The following is a 20,629-nucleotide window of genomic DNA, read 5'->3' as shown; positions in this document are numbered from 1 at the left end:
ATTGCCATCATACAAACTGAGGAAGCAGACTTTGTGAAAATTAATATTTGTGTCATTCTCAACCTTTGGCCACCACTGTATAGCCTGTACTGTACAATATGTGTTTTGTTCTTCATGTGTAATTGGTGACCACTGTGTCCTGTGTACTTCCAGGTTGTGGGCTGAACTACCACAAGCGCTGCGCCTTTAAGATACCCAACAACTGCAGTGGGGTGAGGAAGAGACGTCTGTCCAACGTGTCCCTGCCGGGCTCTTCGCTCTCAGTCCCCCGGCCCCTCCCCGGTCCCACTGAACATGCGGTGGTATTCCCGGAGGAGGTAAGACCTGTGCTTCCATTGGTGTAGAGAGATGTTCTGTGGTAAAGATACATTCTGCACAATATAAAGAGCTTTAAGACCCTGTGAAAGTTACACCCAAGCACAGTTCATTGCTTGCAAGGCGGCAACGTTGTCCGTCTACGCCCCTTGTGAAAGTACCATAGGATTTTAATCTTCAGTACAGTTACTAACCAGTTCTATGTGATTGGCTTAAAATGTTGTTCACTTTTGACGTAATCTAACTGTCATTCCGATTTAGACATATTTCTCAGTTGGCAATAAATGAACTACAATTTCATGCCTTGTTGTTTCTTAACAATTGTCTATGTTTGTCAGCCAAATCTATTGGAGTATCTTACTATCTTGATGTGAAACACCACAAAGACACAGCAAATTGAATTTGATTAACTGGATGGTATGATGGCCTCCCCTAAGCGTATGAAACGTGTTTGTTTGAGGCTAGCTGGATGGAATATTCTCCTTGGTGACCAACGCTTATGAAAGGTCCATGAAAATACAATTAGGCCAATTAAATGAAACCCTTGTAAATTCTAGCCCATGTTTGTGTATTTGGTCCTTTTTGGTCCCTCCATCCCTCATCTTCTTCCCTATTTTGCTATCTCCTTCCTTCCCTGGTTTATTTTCTCTCTCCCTCACTCCCACTGGCTACAAATCTCTCCATCCATACATTCTGTGGTTACCACACTTGCTCCATCTGCCTCTCCCTCTCATTTATTTATTTCACTCCCTGCCTCCTTCCCATCTCTCCCTGCAACAGCGCTGCCACCAGGAGGCAGGGAAGAGGATCCTGTCGTGGAGTGGCCGGCCCATCTGGATGGAGAAGATGGTGCTGGGGCGAGTCAAGGTGCCTCACACCTTCGCCATCCACACCTACACGCGGCCAACCATCTGCCAGTACTGCAAACGCCTGCTCAAGGGCCTCTTCCGCCAGGGCATGCAGTGCAGAGGTGAGATGCCACCTCCCTTCGTCTCGGTTTGTCTGTATATCTCTATGTCCATATCGGCCTAGACCTCTTTACCTTTCTCCCTCTAGAGTTCCATGTTGTGTTATTAAATCCATGTTTTCTGTACTTTCTTTTCAGATTGTAAATTCAATTGCCATAAGCGGTGTGCATCAAAGGTACCAAGAGACTGCTTGGGCGAGGTTTCCTTCAATGGAGGTAATTTCTGCTGTCCTATTTTCACATTCCATGTCCATTTATCATGGTAAGATGTAACTGAGGGACATACTCATATTTGTGTGATCGTGTGTGTCCACAGAGCCTGCCAGCCCAGGGCCTGACTCTGACAGTACCATGGAGGTGGACAGTAGTGATGTGGAGAGCACTAGAGGACTACTGGATGACTCTGACGAACCTTCAACCCCAGATGACAAGATGTTCTATATGGACTCTCCTTTTCTGGACCGCGAGAAGGACGAGGAGCCCATCAAGACCATCAGGTATTATATAGCAAGACACCTTACATTAGTGGGACATATTTGAGCTAACTTGGAGTCTAGCTTATGTAATAGTTGTGTAAACATAGACCATGTAGTTATCAAACAGGTCTGCGTCAATGGACCTTCTTCCTTGCCATTGTTGCTTCTGCTTGCTCTTCTCACGCTCAGGCCCGGGTTTCTGCTAAGCACTTTGTGACAAATGTTTTCGTAAAAAGTGCTGTGTGTGTGTCCCCAGCCCATCCACCAGCAGCAACATCCCTCTGATGCGGGTGGTCCAGTCCATCAAACAGACCAAGAGGAGGAGCTCCACCATGGTGAGGGAGGGCTGGATGGTCCACTACACCAGCAGAGACAACCTGAGGAAGAGACACTACTGGAGGTTGGACACCAAGAGCCTCAGCCTGTTTCAGAACGACACTGGAGCAAAGTTCTATAAGGTGAGAGAGCAACACCACATATCATCTATTACCTGACAGAGGCAGAGGCATGGCAGAATGAAATGAGCACCAGAGTCTGCATTTACATTAATGTCACAGAACAACGTAAACAGATCAGTAATTCTCAATCTTTACACTGTCTAAAACCAAAAGGTTTCAACCAAACGCTGACAACAAAACACATTTATATATATATATATATGTCTGTTTTATTGTCTTGGGTGTATAGTGTGTTAAAAGGGCCTGCCCAATGTAATGGTGTGACTAAGACTGGGGGCTGCTGTGTCGCAACTGTAAACTAGAGTGGGCCATTAATACACAGAGAAAATCCCCCAGCCTGCCTCCTGTGGTTTCACAGGCAGTACACTGACATTTCTCCACAGTCGCAGAGTGAAAGTTTTTTTCTAGGGCCACGTTGTCATCAGCAGTATTTGTATCTGAAAATGTTATGGGGTTTTGCTGGGGAAATCTGCCTGAAAGGGATGTCCAACACATACAGTGGGGCAAAAAAGTATTTAGTCAGCCACCAATTGTGCAAGTTCTCCCACTTAAAAAGATGAGAGAGGCCTGTAATTGTCATCATAGGTACACTTCAACTATGACACTGATAACAAGTTCAAACAGGTGCCATTAATACAGGTAATGAGTGGAGGACAGAGGAGCCTCTTAAAGAAGAAGTTACAGGTCTGTGAGAGCTAGAAATCTTGCTTGTTTGTAGGTGACCAAATACTTATTTTCCACCATAATTTGCAAATAAATTCAGAAAAAATCCTACAATGTGATTTTCTGGATTTTTTTCCTTTTCATTTTGTCTGTCATAGTTGAAGTGTACCTATGATGAAAATTACAGGCCTCTCATCTTTTTAAGTGGGAGAACTTGCACAATTAGTGGCTGACAAAATACTTTTTTGCCCCACTGTATATACAATACATTGTAACAAGTTGCATCACTCATAACAGATATGCTCTTTCAAATGTCTTACCAAACCTTCACCATAAACTTTTGTTGTCAAGTTTGAATACATTTGATTCATGCATTTTGACATTGATTTCCAAATGCTATAACTCCAGCTTCAGAGAGTGTGTGACAGTTCCATGGTGACACCAGTGGCGTAGCTGTGTAATTAGACACTTGGCACTAAGGCAGCCAGGCAGTCCTTGTTCCCTCTGTGTAAAGGCTTCCACATGTTCCGTACAGTCTTGCCTCTGTGAGCCTGTCCCAGCCTCGTTCGGTGTGGGTGTGTTACTCTGACGCCTCCCCTGATTGTGGTGAGAGATGTGACGCAGTGGGAGGGTGTTTATGGTGCTATGGTTTCTAACGACTTTTGTTTTGTGAGATGTAGCACATTCAGTGTGTGTGTGTGTGTGTGAGAGAGAGAAAGTGTGTGTATGTGTAGGTAGACACCTAATTGCCAGGCTGTCGTCTAATATTATTCTGTTTTAAAGGTCCACTCTCCGAGTGTTACGGCTGTGACGGACACACCCTCCATCTTCCCAGCAGTGAAACAGTGGAGAGGAAACCCCAGTCTTTTATACAGCTGGGATTGAGACGTTCAGGGTGTGTTTAGAGGCAGCTTTATATGGTCGTTTATTATCAACTTGCCACTTAGCATAGCACTCAGGAGACTAATTGAAGACTAGCTGTTCGCCAATGCGTTCTTTCTCATTCTCTCAAATCTCGTCATATGGGTCGTTCTGTTTTATTTGTTGCTAGTGTGTGCTCCATAGATTGAGCCAGTGGTCACATTAGGTTATCTACCGTAGCCTCTGAGTCTCGGGTGTTTTCCCCCACTGTCTCTCTCTTGTTCTCCTGTCGTGTGGCTGTCCTCTCCTCTCTCTACCTCCATTCATCTGATTAGCGGTGGTGGTTGTGTGTCGATGCATCAGATGACTGCCATTTTCAACATTTGGAAGTCATATACGCTTCTCTTTTGAAGATGAGACCCCTGTACTTGTGGTTTCCAAAACCCTTTTATGGGGGTAAGGGGGCTTCACTCAGTCTCTAGCTCCCCCGCCCCATCCCTCTCCCCAACACCCCCGCACTGGGTTTTTGTTGTCTGATAGTCTGTGGAACAGTAGTCACTGTGTCTTGCGTCTCAGTGGCTGGCAGCACGACTCGTGCTCAGATGGGGCTCTCGTGTCCTGCCTTGTAATCATGGGGCCTCTTCTCTTCAATGGGCCCAGGTCTGGTTCACGTGGGCCGGCCCTACTAACCACTTCATCTGATACTCTGTGGTGAGCCGCCCTCAGGGGACCCAGAGGAGACGGGGGGTGGGACAATGGGGGCGAGGCACTGCAGGGGCTCCTATTGGCTAGGGACTTCCTTCTTTGATTTGCATTTGACAGTGAGGCTGGAGGGAAAGAGGACTTTTAAAGTGTACTCAAACTGTCCCTCGTGCCACTTCTGTAAGGATCTGTCAGACAGAGGCTGTGCACTAGGCAGGGGCTGTGGATACACTACACTGTGGGAAGGGACTTGGTCTAACTTTGGGTTACTCTTTCTGGTACGCGTGCTAAGCGTTAGAGCATTTTTCAGCGGTTACCTCTGAACTCTGCAAAGGATTTGGTGTCTGCTTACATCTGATCTGACTTTCTGTCTTGCTAGTGATTGATTCAGTGACTTGTCTTTCTCAGTTTGACTGTTCACTAGGCTGTGGTATTTTCTATGTCTATCATGGTTGTATTTGTCTTCTGTGTCTCTCTCTCCCCAATCACTAGCGGTGATGGCATGGCTCTCTTTGTTTGTGTCTGTTATGACCCTGGTGTCTCTCTCCCTCCTTCCCTCATGGCCCACAGGAGATCCCTCTCTCAGAGATCCTGCAGGTGGAACAATCAAGCAACTTTAGCAGCCTAGCCCAGAGCAGCAACCCACACTGCTTTGAAATCATCACCTCCACCATGGTCTACTATGTAGGGGAGAACCACGGGGTCCACTACAACAGCCCCGCTTTGGCAGCTTCAGGCGTGGGCATGGAGGTGGCCCAGGGCTGGGAGAAGGCCATCCGGCAGGCCCTGATGCCTGCCACGCCCCAGCCCAGTGTGGCCACCGCAACCGGGCAGAGCAAGGACCACAGTGAGTACAGTACCATTCTCTACTGTTAACATGGAGACATCGCTTTAGGCTACTGATCATGTGTGTATACATTAGTTATTTCTATTGGAAGTAGCATTGGCATATATTTGACATATTGTAGATAATGGCACGAGCACTGGAAAGGTGGTATGAAATTTGGTTATGTGAGCGATGGAAATAGTACTATTTATGCACATAAAATGGCTAATCCCATATTGTGGTCGTTTGATTTTTATATGAGTGCAGTGGGTCAAAAGAGTCCCCATTAAATGCTTAAATCCTGAGTTAACGGTCAAGTATGGTGAGGTGATGTTCTGAAGTGAGTAAGCAGTCAGTCTTGTTTTGAGAACTACAATGGCATTTGACATTTTTGTCATTTAGCAGACACTCTTATCCAGAGATTTACAGTAGTGAGTACATCATTTTTTTTGTAGCTGGTCCCCCGTGGGATTTGAACCCACAACCCTGGCATTACAAGCGCCATTCTCCACCTACTGAGCCACAAGGGAACATCACCAGAAATGACTACTTACAGACACAACAGAGCCTTGAATTGAGAAGCCATGGTTTACCTCTTCCCTCCTATGATGATGGATGTTAATGAATTTGATTATAATAATTATGATGATCTTAGGGGCTATAGAGTCATGGTGGCACATTCAACCTGTTGCTCACCTGTGGGCACATGGCGCGACACCTGAAACCTGACATAGATTCAGGGGATTATATGTGTGTGTTAAAATGCACCTTCCTCTTCCATCACATCCAATACAGTAATGCACCTTAATCTAATAATGAAGATGGCCCGAATCAGATTAGTGGTATTTTTTAACCTTTAGGTTATTAAATAAACACACTTGCGGTTCAGTGCCCACAATCACCAGGGTAGGTTTTAACGTTTTAAAGTGGAGATGAGATGAGGTCTAAATAACCCCTGGAGGTCATTTAGCTGGCCATGAATTGTGGTGTAAATCAGATAGATGGTGAGGCTGATTATGCCAAACAGATGAGGCCCACCATTTTATTACCCATCGCTATCCAACCACCCGTAATAACAAGTTGCAGAGACTCAGCCTCGTGCCCAATAGTGCTATACTATGCTTCTTACTCAATGACAAATACAGGAGGACACACATTCTTGATCATAATATTATTTTTCATTCATTTTATTTAACCTTTATTTAACTAGGCAAGTCCGTTAAGAACAAATTCTTATTTGCAATACCGGCCAAACCCGGACGACGCTGTGCATCGTCCTATGGTACTCCCAATCACAGCCGGTTGTGATACAGCCTTGATTCAAACCAGGGTGTCTGTAGTGACGCCTCAAGCACTGAGATGCAGTGCCTTAGACCGCTGCTCCACTGTGTGGTAAAACATGACTTTGAAACTCCATGACTGAATATTGGCCTCAGGGAGGCTCCCATAACACTTACTATGAAATGCAACACATAGTTATGCCGTTCAATAACACATATCTTTCCTAATCAATTTGAAAGGGTCATTATTGTATCTGCTGTGTGTAGTCCAAGCAGCTGTGATAGGCTTTAAGGACGTGAAAACTGTATCTCTGTTTTTGATAAGTTAGGGATACATTGAGTACTTTCTGCATTTGTACTGTTTATAGTGAAAACTTTTGTTTCCTCCACCAGAACAGGAGTTGTCTGTCAGCATATCTGTGTCGAACTGCCAGATAAAGGAGAATGTGGTGAGTATGGTAACTTTTACGGACAATCTTGCACAATTTCTCTATGTGCGTGTGTGCAGTCATACATTTTCCTCTTTTACTTCTGCATTCTTCATTGACCATTAAACATTGCATGTAAACTGTATGAAAAAAATATATATATTTAAAAAGACATTAAGGAAGTCACAGATACCCTTGTTATGGGAAATGGTGATATTTGTGTGTGCTATATTTCTGCATTGAGTGAAAGTGACCCATTTGGCATCATATAGCAGTGTAAACATATAGCTGTGTATTAGCACTAGCATTACCCTTTACTAATAGATGTAATAAACTTTAGTAATACTAAAGCGTTTTCCACTCTGTAGGATATCAGCTCTGTGTACCAGATCTTCTCTGACGAGGTTCTAGGATCTGGTCAGTTTGGGATTGTGTATGGAGGTATGTGCCTGGATATCCATGTTTTTGATTAATTGTATTCTCTCAACCCAAACATATCTATCTTTATGATACTATAAATACACTACATGACCAAAAGTATGTGGACCCCTGCTCGTCGAACATCTCATTCCAAAATCATGGCCATTAATATGGAGTTAGTCCCCTTTTGCTGCTATAACAGCCTCCACTGTTCTGGGAAGGCTATCCATTAAATGTTGGAACATTGCATTTGGGACATGCATCCATTCAGCCACAAGAGCATTGGTGAGGTCAGGCACTGATGTTGGGCAATTAGGCCTGGCTGACAGTCTGCGTTCCAATTCACCGCAAAGGTGTTCGATGGGGTTGAGGTCAGGGCTCTGTGCAGGCCAGTCAAGTTCTTCCACACCGATCTCAACCAACTATTTCTGTATGGACCTCGATTTGTTCACGGAGGCATTGTCATGCTGAAACAAGAAAGGAACTTCCAAAAACATTTGCCACAAAGTTGGAAGCATAGAAAGGTCTACAATGTCATTGTATGCTGTAGCGTTAAGATTTCCCTTCACTGGAACTAAGTGGGCTAACCCGAATCATGAAAAACAGCCCTAGACCATCATCCCTCTTCTATCAAACTTTACAGTTGGCACTATGCATTCGGGCAGGTAGCGTTCTCCTGGCATCCGCCAAACCCAGATTCGTCCGTTGGACTGCCAGATGGTGAACCGTGATTCATCACTCCAGAGAGCGTGTTTCCACTGCTCCAGAGTCCAATGGCGGTGAGCTTTACACCACTCCAGCTGACACTTAGCATTGCACATGGTGATCTTAGGCTTGCGCTCCGCCATGGAAACCCATTTCATGAAGCTCCTGACAAACAGTTATTGTGCTGACGTTGCTTCCAGAGGCAGTTTGGAACTCAGTAATGAGTGTTGCAACTGAAGACAGACGATTTTTACGTGCTTCAGCACTCGGCGGTCCCGTTCTGTGAGCTTGTGTGGCCTACCACTTTGTTGATGAGCCGTTGTTGCTCCTAGATGTTTCCACTTCATAATAACAGCACTTACAGTTGACAGAGGCAGCTCTCGCAGGGCAGAAATTTGACGAACTGACTTGTTGAACAGGTGGCATCCTATGATGGTGCCACGTTTAAAGTCACTGAGCTGTTCAGTAATGGCATTTTATTGCCAGTGTTTGTCTAAGGAGATTTTTACATGGCTGTGTGCTTGATTATTTTTACACCTGTCAACAACGGGTGTACAGATACTTAAAAAAAAATGTGTATGTACACTGTTACATACTTATTTATTTATGTTGGCAGGGAAACACAGAAAGACTGGAAGAGATGTTGCCATCAAGGTGATTGACAAAATGAGGTTCCCTACCAAGCAGGAGAGCCAACTGAGGAATGAAGTGGCCATTCTCCAGGTAACACATAGAACATGTTGTAACAGTCAGATGTATTATAGCCCGAATGTAGTAGGGATTGATTGAAGCTACCGAGAACCACATACCGGATTTTTAACACAGTCGTTAGCAAAATAAAATGTCTTGCCCAAGCCTAGCTCAATATCTAGGCGTCTGATTACAGCGTCCATAAAGAGAACATTAGTCTTGACACCTTTTGGACTGAATGCGTTTGTATGGCAAAAGTTTTAATTAAATGTATAATTTATCACTCCCACATGCCAATATTGAACCAACGATATGCTACCTTTCTGTAGCATTTCTGACACTGCTAATATATTTTCCGAATCTAGATTTCTAAAACCGGGACCAGCAACTCGGTTGCTGCGCAACAGCAGCAGCTAGCTAGCGAACACCAGTCAGATGAGAAGCAAGCTACAAGCAAAGGAAGCTAGCTAGCTAGGTATATTTAAACAAAATCAGACGACAAATAAGTAAGCTAGCAAACGTCCCCGCTGCTATAGCCTGTTAGCTAGCCAACTAGCCAGTAGCTACAGGTACACGTCAACGAGACTGTAACATAGCTTTATAGATCGTAGACCATAACGCAATGTTGATAATATATCATAGCTAGCTACATTCTTCCATAAAGCAAAGCTGGCTGGCTGGCTAGCTAAGTAAAGTTTGTCAAGATCAAACTTTTTGAACTTTGGGAAACGCTGCTAACTGGGAAACTGCCACGCTACTCAGGCATGTTACTGTCAAACAGGCTAGCTAGCATCATGTGCAGCCAGATGTCAGTTTCAGCACAAACAACTGCTAGCTAAGCTACATTTACCCAACCAAGCCTCGCACAACACAAATGGTCTTGCTAGCTGCTGAATCTAAACCCGGCCAATGCACATGCAAGTAGCGCATCGGATGTGCATTGTAGTAAGTGAACACAATTAGCTAGATCAACACACGAGACCGAGACCTCGCTGTTAGAGCATCCAGAACAAACTCAAGCTCTTACCTTATGATGCATTAATTCAGTACACTGCCTCCTTTGTCATCGATCAAATTTCCTTCATGTCATAATCAAAATTTGCGCTGACTGATCAACAGTGTCAAGTTACTTTTCAGTATGTTACCAAAAATTTGAACAAAGTAAGCAAATTTACGTTTAAAATATGTATTTTTCAGACATTGAAGTTAGGGTAATTTTAGGTTCTAAATGAACGGTGAATATATGTATTTTTAGGAACTTTAAAAGATGTACAGTACCATTCAAAAGTTTTGACACACCTATTCATTCAGGTGTTTTTATTTTTACTATTTTCTACATTGTAGAATAATAGTGAAGACATCAAAACTATGAAATAACACACATGGAATCATTCTTCACAAAATAACACATGGATTCTTCAAAGTAGCCACCCTTTGCCTTGATGACAGCTTTGCACACTCTTGGCATTCTCTCAACCAGCTTCATGAGGAATGCTCTTCCAACAGTCTTGAAGGACTTCTCACATATGTTATTGGCAGTCACAGAGAGACAACTTGATTCTATGTTTAGCGGAGATCTTCTGTTTATAAAGTGAAGAGGAAGAGCAACAAAGCATGTAAAGACCCGGTTAGCTGTTTTATAAGTGGTCTGAGGCAGTCGGTAAATAACGAGTGTTTTCAAGTGCAACTGTAGTAATGGTGGTTTTGGGAAACAGCTCGGTGATTTAACGATGTGTCTACGAAGGTTCTAACGATGAAGTTAGCCTTAAGATGCTTTTGGGAAACTGGGCCCTATTAAAATAATATATACAGTTGAAGTTGGAAGTTTACATACACCTTAGCCAAATACATTTAAACTCAGTTTTTCACAATTCCTGACATTTAATCCAAGTAAAAAGTCTCTGTCTTATGTCAGTTAGGATCACCACTTTATTTTAAGAATGTGAAATGTCAGAATAATACTAGAGAGAATTATTTCTTTCAGCTTTTATTTCTTTCATCACATTCCCAGTGTGTCAGAAGTTCACATACACTCAATTAGTATTTGGTAGCATTGACTTTAAATTATTTAACTTAGGTCAAAGTTTTCAGGTAGCCTTCCACAAGCTTCCCACAATAAGCTGTGGAAAGCTCAGTTCTGCTCACAAATTTTCAATAGGATTGAGGTCAGGGCTTTTTGATGGCTACTCCAATACCTTGACTTTGTTGTCCTTAAGCCATTTTGCCACAACTTTGGAAGTATGCTTGGGGTCATTGTCCATTTGGAAGACGCATTTGCGACCAAGCTTTAACTTCCTGACTGATGTCTTGAGATGTTGCTTCAATATATCCACATCATTTTGATGCCCTCTATTTTGTGAAGTGCACCAGTCCCTCCTGTAGCAAAGCACCCCCACAACATGATGCTGCCACCCCCATGCTTCACAGTTGGGACAGTGTTCTAAGGCTTGCAAGCCTCCCTCTTTTTCCTACAAACATAACGATGGTCATTATGGCCAAACAGTTCTACTTCTGTTTCATCAGACCAGAGGATATTTCTCCAAAAAGTACGATCTTTGTCCCCATGTGCAGTTGCAAACCGTAGTCTGGCTTTTTTATGTCGGTTTTGGAGCAGTGTCTTCTTCCTTGCTGATCGGCCTTTCAGGTTATGTCGATATAGGACTCGTTTTACTGTGGATATAGATACTTTTGTACCTGTTTTCTCCAGCATCTTCACAAGGTCCTTTGCTGCTGTTCTGGGATTGCACTTTTCGCACCAAAGTACGTTCATCTCTAGGAGACAGAGCGCGTCTCCTTCCTGAGCGGTTTGACGGCTGCGTGGTCCCATGGTATTTATACTTGCGTACTATTGTTTGTACAGATGGACATGGTACCTTCAGGCATTTGTAAATTGCTCCCAAGGATGAACCAGACTTGTGGAGGTCCACAACGTCTTGGCTGATTTCTTCTGATTTTCCCATGCAAAGACACACTGAGTTTGAAGGTAGGCCTTAAAATACATCCACAGGTATACCTCCAATTGACAGCACAATGCCACAGATGGCTCAAGTTTTGAGGGAGCATACAATTGGCATGCTGACTGCAGGAATGTCCACCAGAGTTGTTACCAGATAATTTCATAATTTCTCTCTCATAAGTTGCTTCCAATGTCGTTTTAGAGAGTATGGCAGCACTTCCAACCGGCCTCACAGCTGCAGACCACGTGTAACCACACCAGTCCAGGACCTCCACATCCTGCTTCTTTACCTGCGGGATTGTCTGAGGTGGTGCTGAGGAGTATTTCTGTCTGTAATCAAGCCATTTTGTGGGGAAAACTTCAATCTGATTGGCCCACCCATGGCTGCGTCCTTGACCAGTCATTTGAAATCCATAGATAAGGTCCTAATTAATTTATTTCAATTGACTGATTTCCTTATATACAGTGCCTTCGGAAAGTATTCAGACCACTTGACTTTTTCCAAATTTTGTTACGTTTACAGCCTTATTCTAAAAGGGATTAAATAAAACAATTTCCTCAGAAATCTACAATACCCCATAATGACAAATCAAAAACATGTTTTATTTTTTTTGTGCAAATTTAAATAAAAAATAAAAAAACATACCTTATAAACATACATTTTGCTATGAGGCTCGAAATTCAGCTCAGGTGCATCCTATTTTCATTGATCATCATTGAGATGTTTATACAACTTTTTTGGAGACCACCTGTGGTAAATTCAATTGATTAGACATGATTTGGAAAGGGTCACACCTGTCTATAAAAGGTCCCACAGTTGACAGTGCATGTCAGAGCAAAAACTAAGCTGTGAGGTCAAAGGAATTGTCCGTAGAGCTCCGATACAGGATTGTGTTGACACAGATCTGGGGAAGGGTACCAAAACATTTCTGCAGCATTGGTGGTCCCCAAGAAGACAGTAGCTTCCATCATTCTTAAATACAAGAAGTTTGGAACCACCAAGACTCTTCCTAGAGCTGGCCGCCTGACCAAACTGAATAATTGGGGAAGAAGGGCCTTGGTCAGGGAGGTGAGCTCTAGAGTTCCTCTGTGGAGATGGGAGAACCTTCCAGAAGGACAACCATATCTGCAGCACTCCACCAATTAGGCCTTTATGATAGAGTGGCCAGATGGAAGCACACGACAGTCCACTTGGAGTTTTCCAAAAGGCACCTAAAGACTCTCAGACCATGAGAAACAAGATTCTCTGGTCTGATGAAATCAAGATTGAACTCTTGGGCCTGAAGTAGCCACACTTTTCCTTGATTTGTAGCTTTGCAAATTCTTGGCATTCTCTCAACCAGCTTCACCTGGAATGCTTTTCCAACAGTCTCGAAGGTGTTCCCACAAATGCTGAGCACTTTTTGGCTGCTTTTCCTTCACTCTACGGTCCAACTCATCCCAAACTGTCTCAATTGGGTTGAGGTCAGGTGATTGTGGAAGTCAGGTCATCTGATGCAGCACTCCATCATTCTCCTTGGTCAAATAGCCCTTACACAATCTGGAGGTGTGTTTTAGGTCATTGTCCTGTTGAAAAAGAAATTATAGTCCCACTAAGCGCCAACCAGATGGGATAGCGTATCGCTGCAGAATGCTGTGGTAGTCATGCTGGTTAAGTGTGCCTTGAGTTCTAAATAAATCACAGACAGTGTCACCAGCATCCCCTCACCATCACACCACCACCTCCATGCTTCACGGTGGGAACCACACATGTGGAGATCATCCGTTCACCTACTCTGCTTCTCACGAAGACACTGCGGTTGGAACCAAAAATCTCAAAGGACAGATTTCCACCAGTCTAATGTCCATTGCTTGTGTTTCTTTGCCCAAGCAAGTGTCTTCTTCTTATTAGAAGTGGTTTCTTTGCAGCAATTTGACCACGAAGGCCTGATTCACGCAGACTCCTTTGAACAGTTGATGTTGAGATGTCAGTTACTTGAACTCCGTGAAGCATTTATTTGGGCTGCAATCTGAGGTGCAGTTAACTCTAACTTATCCTCTGCAGCGGAGGTAACTCTGGGTCTTCCTTTCCTGTGGTGGTCCTCATGAGAGCCAGTTTCATCATGGCGCTTGCCGTTTTTTGCGACTGAACTTGAAGAAACTTGAAATGTTCGATATTGACTGACCTTCATGTCTTAAAGTAATGGACTGTTGTTTCCTTTTGCTTATTTGAGCTGTTCTTGCCATAATGTGGACTTGGTCTTTTACCAAATAGGGATATCTTTTGTATACCACCCCACACAACTGATTGGCTCAAATGCATTAAGGAAAGAAATTCCACAAATGGACTTTTAACAAGGCAGTTAATTGAAATGCATTCCTCATGAAATTGGTTGAGAGAATGCCAAGAGTGTGCAAAGCTGTCATCAAGTGAAAGGGTGGCTACTTTGAAGAACCTCAAATATAAAACATACTTTGATTTGTTTAACACTTTTTTGGTTACTACATGATTCCATCATTTTCCATCATCAGATGTCTACACTATTATTCTACAATGTGGAAAATAGTAAAAAATAAGAAAAACACTGTAATGAGTTGGTGTGTCTAACTTTTGACTGGTACTGTATGTGGACACCCCTTCAAATAAGTGGATTCTGCTATTTCAGCCACACCTGTTGCTGACAGTTGTATAAAATCAAGCACACAGCCATGCAATCTCCATAGACAAACATTGGCATTGGAATGGCCTTACTGTGGAGCTCAGTGATAGCATGCTACCTTTCCAACAAGTCAGTTAATCTAATTTCTTCCCTGCTAAAGCTGCCCCGGTCAACTATAAGTACTGTTATTGTGACATGGAAATGTCTAGGAGCAAGAACGGGACAAGCTCACAGAACGGGACAGTACTGAGTAAATGGTCTGAATACTTATGTAAATGTTTCTGGATTTCTTTTTTTTTTCTAATACATTTGCAAACATTAAAAAAAAATCAGTTTTTGCTTTGTTATTATTGGGTATAGTGTGTAGATTGATGAAGGGGGAAAAATTATTTTATCAACTTTAGAATAAGGCTGTAATGTAACAAAATGTGGAAAAAGTCAAGGGATCTGAATACTTTCCGAATGCACTGTATCTCATTGGGCTGTGTGTATATTTAGAAATTGGCCTATTGTAAATGTGTATTATTGTAGCATCACCATCTTTATTGCAAAAAATAAATACAAATACATACAACTTTAAGGTACATAGTCATTTGACAGAGGTAATAACCTGCTCATTGATCAGCACGGCAATTGATAAAACTGAACCATGTTTGCAGAACAAGTGTTTCTGAGTTTATGTAAATATTACACAGGTAAGCTAACGGTTACAGAAATCAGGAATGCAGACAGGCTCTATAGACCTCTATATATGAGTGACTGTGCTCAAACACAACAACTGTTGTGATAAAATAAAGGTTTAAGGAAATACCGGCAGGCATCACATTACTACAAGCATAACAACTTGCTCAAAGTATGCTTTCATACCATTTTAAAACGATTGAAAAGGTAGCGGACGCGGATTAGTATGGTGTGTGAAGAATCCAATACTTTAAATTGTATGTGGTACAAATCACATTATTGTGGGAGCACCTCCTCTAAGAGTATGAATTAGGCTGTTTGAGAAGGTTTGAATCCTACGCAACCTTCCTACACATAGTTTGAAGTACAATAGACCAACGTAACTACTGTAGTAGGTCAAAGCTGGGTGCTAGAAAACCTTGGTAGAGCATGGGTGAAGAAGGCATTGTGGTGCTCATGTGTATTTGCTTGCTTTTTCGGCTTCAGACAAATCCCTACTTCTCACTTAACACTGTTTTTTGTTTTTAATACAGTAGTCATTCTTGCTGAGTTTCGAACGGTGACACTGAAATATGGCACAGGATAGAATGTTGACTCTGAGGTTTGCTCCCTCGTTTAGAACCTTCACCATCCTGGCATCGTCAACCTGGAGTGTATGTTCGAGACGCCAGAGAGGGTGTTTGTTGTCATGGAGAAGCTCCATGGAGACATGTTGGAGATGATCCTGTCCAGTGAGAAGAGCAAGCTCCCAGAACGCATCACCAAGTTCCTGGTCACACAGGTCTGTTTCTTTCTCCCATTCTTGCTTGCTCTACTTTTCTCTTATCTCATCTCTAACTCCCCCTCTATCTCTCTGTCCTTGCTCACTTTCTTTCTCCCTCTTTTCCTCCCTCTCCCTTTCTCTATATAATCTGTAGTAGACTCAACCCTGGGCCTATTTATTCTTGCGGTGTGTGGATATGGGGGGGATTGTTTACGGGGAGCGCTGGTCTGGATGGCATCATCGCCGTGTCCCTCCCGGTGGATTACAGCCTGCGGTGGCATAGTGGTGCGCTGCTCTGCTCTGGTCTGTGGGCTAATTAGAAGAGAGGGGCCCCGGGGCCAAACACGAGCGGGTCCATTAGGCATGGCTCTGATGTGGTTTATCAGGACTTTGTCAAAGTCAGGAGTCGGGCAGCTGTGTGGAGTGTTTAGAGGACCTCAGCTAAACATGCTTGCAGCAGTAGCAACTACAGTTTATGCTTACACTACAGCAGAGATGAGATCATGTCTCCATATGGAACCTAAGTGACCAACCTAGAAATAGCTTAGTTAACTACTAAAATACTAATTGCAACTCCCATTATTTACACATTATATTTTATGAGTGAGTCCATAAGGTTGTATGAATGGGTCATTGTGTGGTATGATGTGGTTTGATATAGCTAACCCCATGGGCTTTGGGCTATGTTCTGTAACAGATCCTGGTGGCTTTGAGACATCTGCATTTCAAGAATATCGTCCACTGTGACCTGAAGCCTGAGAATGTGCTGCTGGCCTCAGCAGAACCCTTCCCTCAGGTAACAACCAGTAATCTTTCTAGTAAAATATTTATTGTATGTGTATAAAATGTGTGGAGGAGACAATGTAGCATTCTCATGTGTGTGTTTGTTTTTGTCCTGGCAGGTTAAATTGTGTGACTTTGGCTTTGCCCGTATCATTGGTGAGAAGTCGTTCAGGCGTTCGGTGGTGGGTACCCCAGCCTACCTGGCCCCAGAGGTGCTGCGTAGTAAGGGCTACAACCGCTCCTTGGACATGTGGTCAGTGGGGGTCATCATTTACGTCAGCCTTAGTGGCACCTTCCCCTTCAACGAGGACGAGGACATTAACGATCAGATCCAGAACGCTGCCTTCATGTACCCACCCCAGCCATGGAAGGAGATCTCTGCAGAAGGTAGGAAGGAAGGAAGGCAGGCTGTTTAATAATATTTAAATGCATGAATGCTAAGTGATGACACACATCTCTGTAAAGTGTGTAATGTAACTACAGATGTAATTTGATCGCCCTGATGCAGGAGAACTTTCCTGCAATGCATGAAATGTAAAACTAGTGTATTTGAGGTTTAAAAAGGCTTCTAGAGTTTGTTTTTTCCACTGACATTTCTGACTTGATTTTCCCTTACAAAAAATGTATCCACCACTATAAAAATGTACATTAATTATAATCCACATAATAATTCACATTTCCTGCTGTAGGACAAGGGTTTTGCAAACTCGGTCCTGCCCCCCCCCCCACCACCACCACCACCAAGTTGAACTATGATTTCTAATATACAGTAGTGTAGGCCTATGTGGGGGATATTTAGATGGGGCTGCAAGGAGATTTGTCAGTGAATCATGTAAACCACACAGGTCAAAGAGCCACAGGGTCTGAAACCCACGCTGGTAGACGTGTGGGTAGAGAGACAGCACTGATGTTGCATGTCTACCTCAATTGGAGACTAACATTACATCTCTATTCCTCTCACAGCTACTGATCTCATTAATAACCTCCTACAAGTGAAGATGAGGAAGCGGTACAGTGTGGACAAGTCTCTCAGCCATCCTTGGCTACAGGTAATAAATATTAGCCTATACTTATACTGTAAGCAGTGTATAGGCACATCTAACAAAACATTTCCACACGTTTCATAATGTGACTTAGAAAAGGGCAGACATTGTATTGGATCCCTGCTATAACTCCTGTTCCTCTCTCTCTTTCAGGACTACCAGACATGGCTGGACCTCAGGGAGTTTGAAACACGGCGTGGCGAGCGTTACATCACTCACGAGAGTGATGATGGGCGTTGGGAGGAGCATGCAGACGAGCACAGCCTGATCCACCCAAAACACTTCATCATGGCACCCAACCTGGACGATATGGAGGAGGACCCCTAGTGGCCTGTAGGACATGTTACAGGATACAGGTGTCGTCAAGAGGAAAACCATAGGAGCCTCTGCAGGTTAAGGACCTTTGGAAGCATTCCCTTTAAAAATGGTTGGGAAACGATCAGACACCCATGTGCAGGGGCTGTGTGACAGGGAGACATTCTGACCCAAGACTCTATGGTTAGACACTGTCACAGGGAACAGACTGGTGGCACTGTGGAGGCGTCTGACTCTATGACACGGCAGTCTAACCAAAAACGTTGGGTGAAGGACTTTTTTACATTACACTTTTTTTATTTTTTTATGTTGTAGAATCATTCTATGATGAAGCTTAATTTCATTGCTCCTTTAAGGAAATGCATCATTATTGCAAGGCAAATGACAATTAAGAAATACAATTTCCTCAACATAGGGAGTGAAAGTAATGGTATGCTATTCTACCTGTGAAGGGCTTACAGAGTGAGCTTAAAGGGCACTTTTTACAAGGGATTTGTATCCACAGAAAGATTGGAATGCTTAGGTATTTGCAAACATAACTTTGTGCTTATACCAATATTGTTTTTAAAGTCCTTTGACGGTATGAAACTGGAACTCTCATGTGTATGTTATATTTGACTAATGGGGGTACATTTTTTGCACTATACTACCATCCACCCTAACAATTTGAAGTTGAAAAGTTAGCGCTGCTACATCAGGTTCCCTGGAGAAAACTACCAAAGGACAGAAATGGTTGACTGCGTCTCAACTTGACGTTTGTGGTAAGAGCTTGATACAGTAATTCCGACAGTAGGTGACAGTAATTCCGACAGTAGGTGAGTAGTATGAAGTTTGTGAAAAGGGCTGCAATACAAAGCCGTTAGTAGAGCACCTATCAAATAAGCAAGTCAATTTAAAATCTGAGGGACAAAAGACTCCAACTCGTTGATATTATTGATGTTCCATTTTCCTGTTTTTTATAATGACAGTCTTATCATTGTGGCTCACTCGACTTCATTGACGAAATGGATTTACTACGTACATTCCATGCAGGGTTGAAAGCAAGACTGGTGATGGGACTACCACACCTTCAAGGTATTACAGTAGCTGTCTACTGTATGTGAAAGAGACTTGGTTGAACCAAGGCCACTCCAGGTCCTTGTATCAGGCTATGCCAGCTGAATAGGAGGGACTGAGAAATGGGCTTACTACGGGGTTTATCATGAGGGGCCAAGCCTTCATTATAAGGGCTCCATCATGCCAATACCATGCATGGGTGCAAGGTATACAACATTGTTCTATCCGTTCATTTGAATTTGTGAAGCAAACGGAGAGATGAGAAACACATTTTACTCATTGGTGAGTGTTTGGAAAGAATAGCCTATTGTGAGCATCTTTTGTGTTTTTCTACATCTTCTACTTTCATGGAGTTGATCTTGAATATCACAGTGAATACAGCCCTAATTCTGGAATATGTCAGTGCAGTGCACTGTTGGTTTCTCAATGAACATTCCTGTACTGCTTTTGACTGCTTTATGTCTCCCCCAAGGTTACCAAACTATGTTTCACCCGTAATTACACTTTGATTTGACGACCATTAACTACATTTCAACGCCTGTGTCCATCTCAAGCAGTCCCTATGCCCAGAGGAAGCTGTAGCCGAAAGCCTATGGTGTTAGTGGGCTATTAACTGGGAGGATAGATCCTGGTTCAGGCTCTACTGGTCGTTAATCTGGGAGAATGAAGGTGGATCTATTTGTATTTTCCTGTTCTTGTCTGTGTTGCCGCTGGATTGGCAGGTGTCAGTGTTTTGTATATTTTAGTACATACACATTTAATAAAACTCTACTTCTTTACATACCTATTGATTATCAGTCCGTGTGTGTCATAAAACTAGATTTCTCCAACCTTCTAATCAAATTTCTCAGTTTAATCAACAACAACAAAAAATGGTTATTAAAGTTGTATTTATTTTTTACAAACAGAAGAAGAAAAACAACATTGTACAGCATTAAAACATTGTGAATGAAATCCAGACAACTTGTTTCTATCAGTAATCATATCAAGCATTTGTTCATAAGATGCCACAGTTGAAGTCGGAAGTTTACATACACTTAGGTTGGAGTCATTAAAACTTGTTTGTCAACCACTACAAATTTCTTGTTAACAAATTATAGTTTTGGCAAGTTGGTTAGGACATCTACTTTGTGCATGACACAAGTAATTCTTCCAACAATTGTTTACAGATTAATTCACTGTATCACAATTCCAGTGGGTCAGAAGTTAACATACACTAAGTTGACTGCCTTTAAACAGCTTGGAAAATTCTCATGGCTTTAGAATCTTCTGATAGGCTAATTGACATCATTTGAGTGGATGTATTTCAAGGCCTACCTTCAAACTCAGTGCCTCTTTGCTTTGCATCATGGGAAAAGACCTCAGCCAAGACCTCAGGAAAATAATTGTGGACCTCCACAAGTCTTGTTCATTCTTGGGAGCAATTTACAAACGCCTGAAGGTACCACGTTCATCTGTACAAATAATAGTATGCAAGTATAAACACCATGGGACCACGCAGCCGTCATACTGCTCAGGAAGGAGACTCGTTCTGTCTCCTAGAGATGAACGTACCTTGATGGGAAAAGTGCAAATCAATCCCAGAACAACAGCAAAGGAACT

At 42.9% G+C, this 20,629-nt stretch overlaps 1 protein-coding gene across 5 annotated transcripts in view; it reads left to right on the top strand.

The window, feature by feature from the left end:
- The window catches only part of LOC112261959 (serine/threonine-protein kinase D3), a 65,761-nt gene extending 45,951 nt beyond the window's left edge, over window positions 1–19,810 (top strand). For all 5 annotated transcript variants that reach the window (XM_024437611.2, XM_024437612.2, XM_024437613.2 and 2 more), the window contains 14 exons: window positions 154–317; window positions 1,096–1,285; window positions 1,421–1,498; window positions 1,599–1,779; window positions 2,015–2,216; window positions 5,013–5,289; window positions 6,942–6,997; window positions 7,345–7,417; window positions 8,718–8,824; window positions 15,687–15,848; window positions 16,528–16,626; window positions 16,733–17,000; window positions 17,577–17,662; window positions 17,810–19,810. In XM_024437611.2, the coding sequence (XP_024293379.1) occupies window positions 154–317; window positions 1,096–1,285; window positions 1,421–1,498; window positions 1,599–1,779; window positions 2,015–2,216; window positions 5,013–5,289; window positions 6,942–6,997; window positions 7,345–7,417; window positions 8,718–8,824; window positions 15,687–15,848; window positions 16,528–16,626; window positions 16,733–17,000; window positions 17,577–17,662; window positions 17,810–17,983 (2,117 nt within the window). In that variant the 3' untranslated portion in view covers window positions 17,984–19,810. The remainder of the gene's footprint in view (window positions 1–153; window positions 318–1,095; window positions 1,286–1,420; window positions 1,499–1,598; window positions 1,780–2,014; window positions 2,217–5,012; window positions 5,290–6,941; window positions 6,998–7,344; window positions 7,418–8,717; window positions 8,825–15,686; window positions 15,849–16,527; window positions 16,627–16,732; window positions 17,001–17,576; window positions 17,663–17,809) is intronic.
- Window positions 19,811–20,629: the final 819 nt, after the last annotated feature.

Source organism: Oncorhynchus tshawytscha, linkage group LG11 (assembly GCF_018296145.1).
Source record: "Oncorhynchus tshawytscha isolate Ot180627B linkage group LG11, Otsh_v2.0, whole genome shotgun sequence".
Classification (NCBI taxonomy): domain Eukaryota; kingdom Metazoa; phylum Chordata; class Actinopteri; order Salmoniformes; family Salmonidae; genus Oncorhynchus; species Oncorhynchus tshawytscha.
This window is presented reverse-complemented; position numbering and strand designations above follow the sequence as displayed.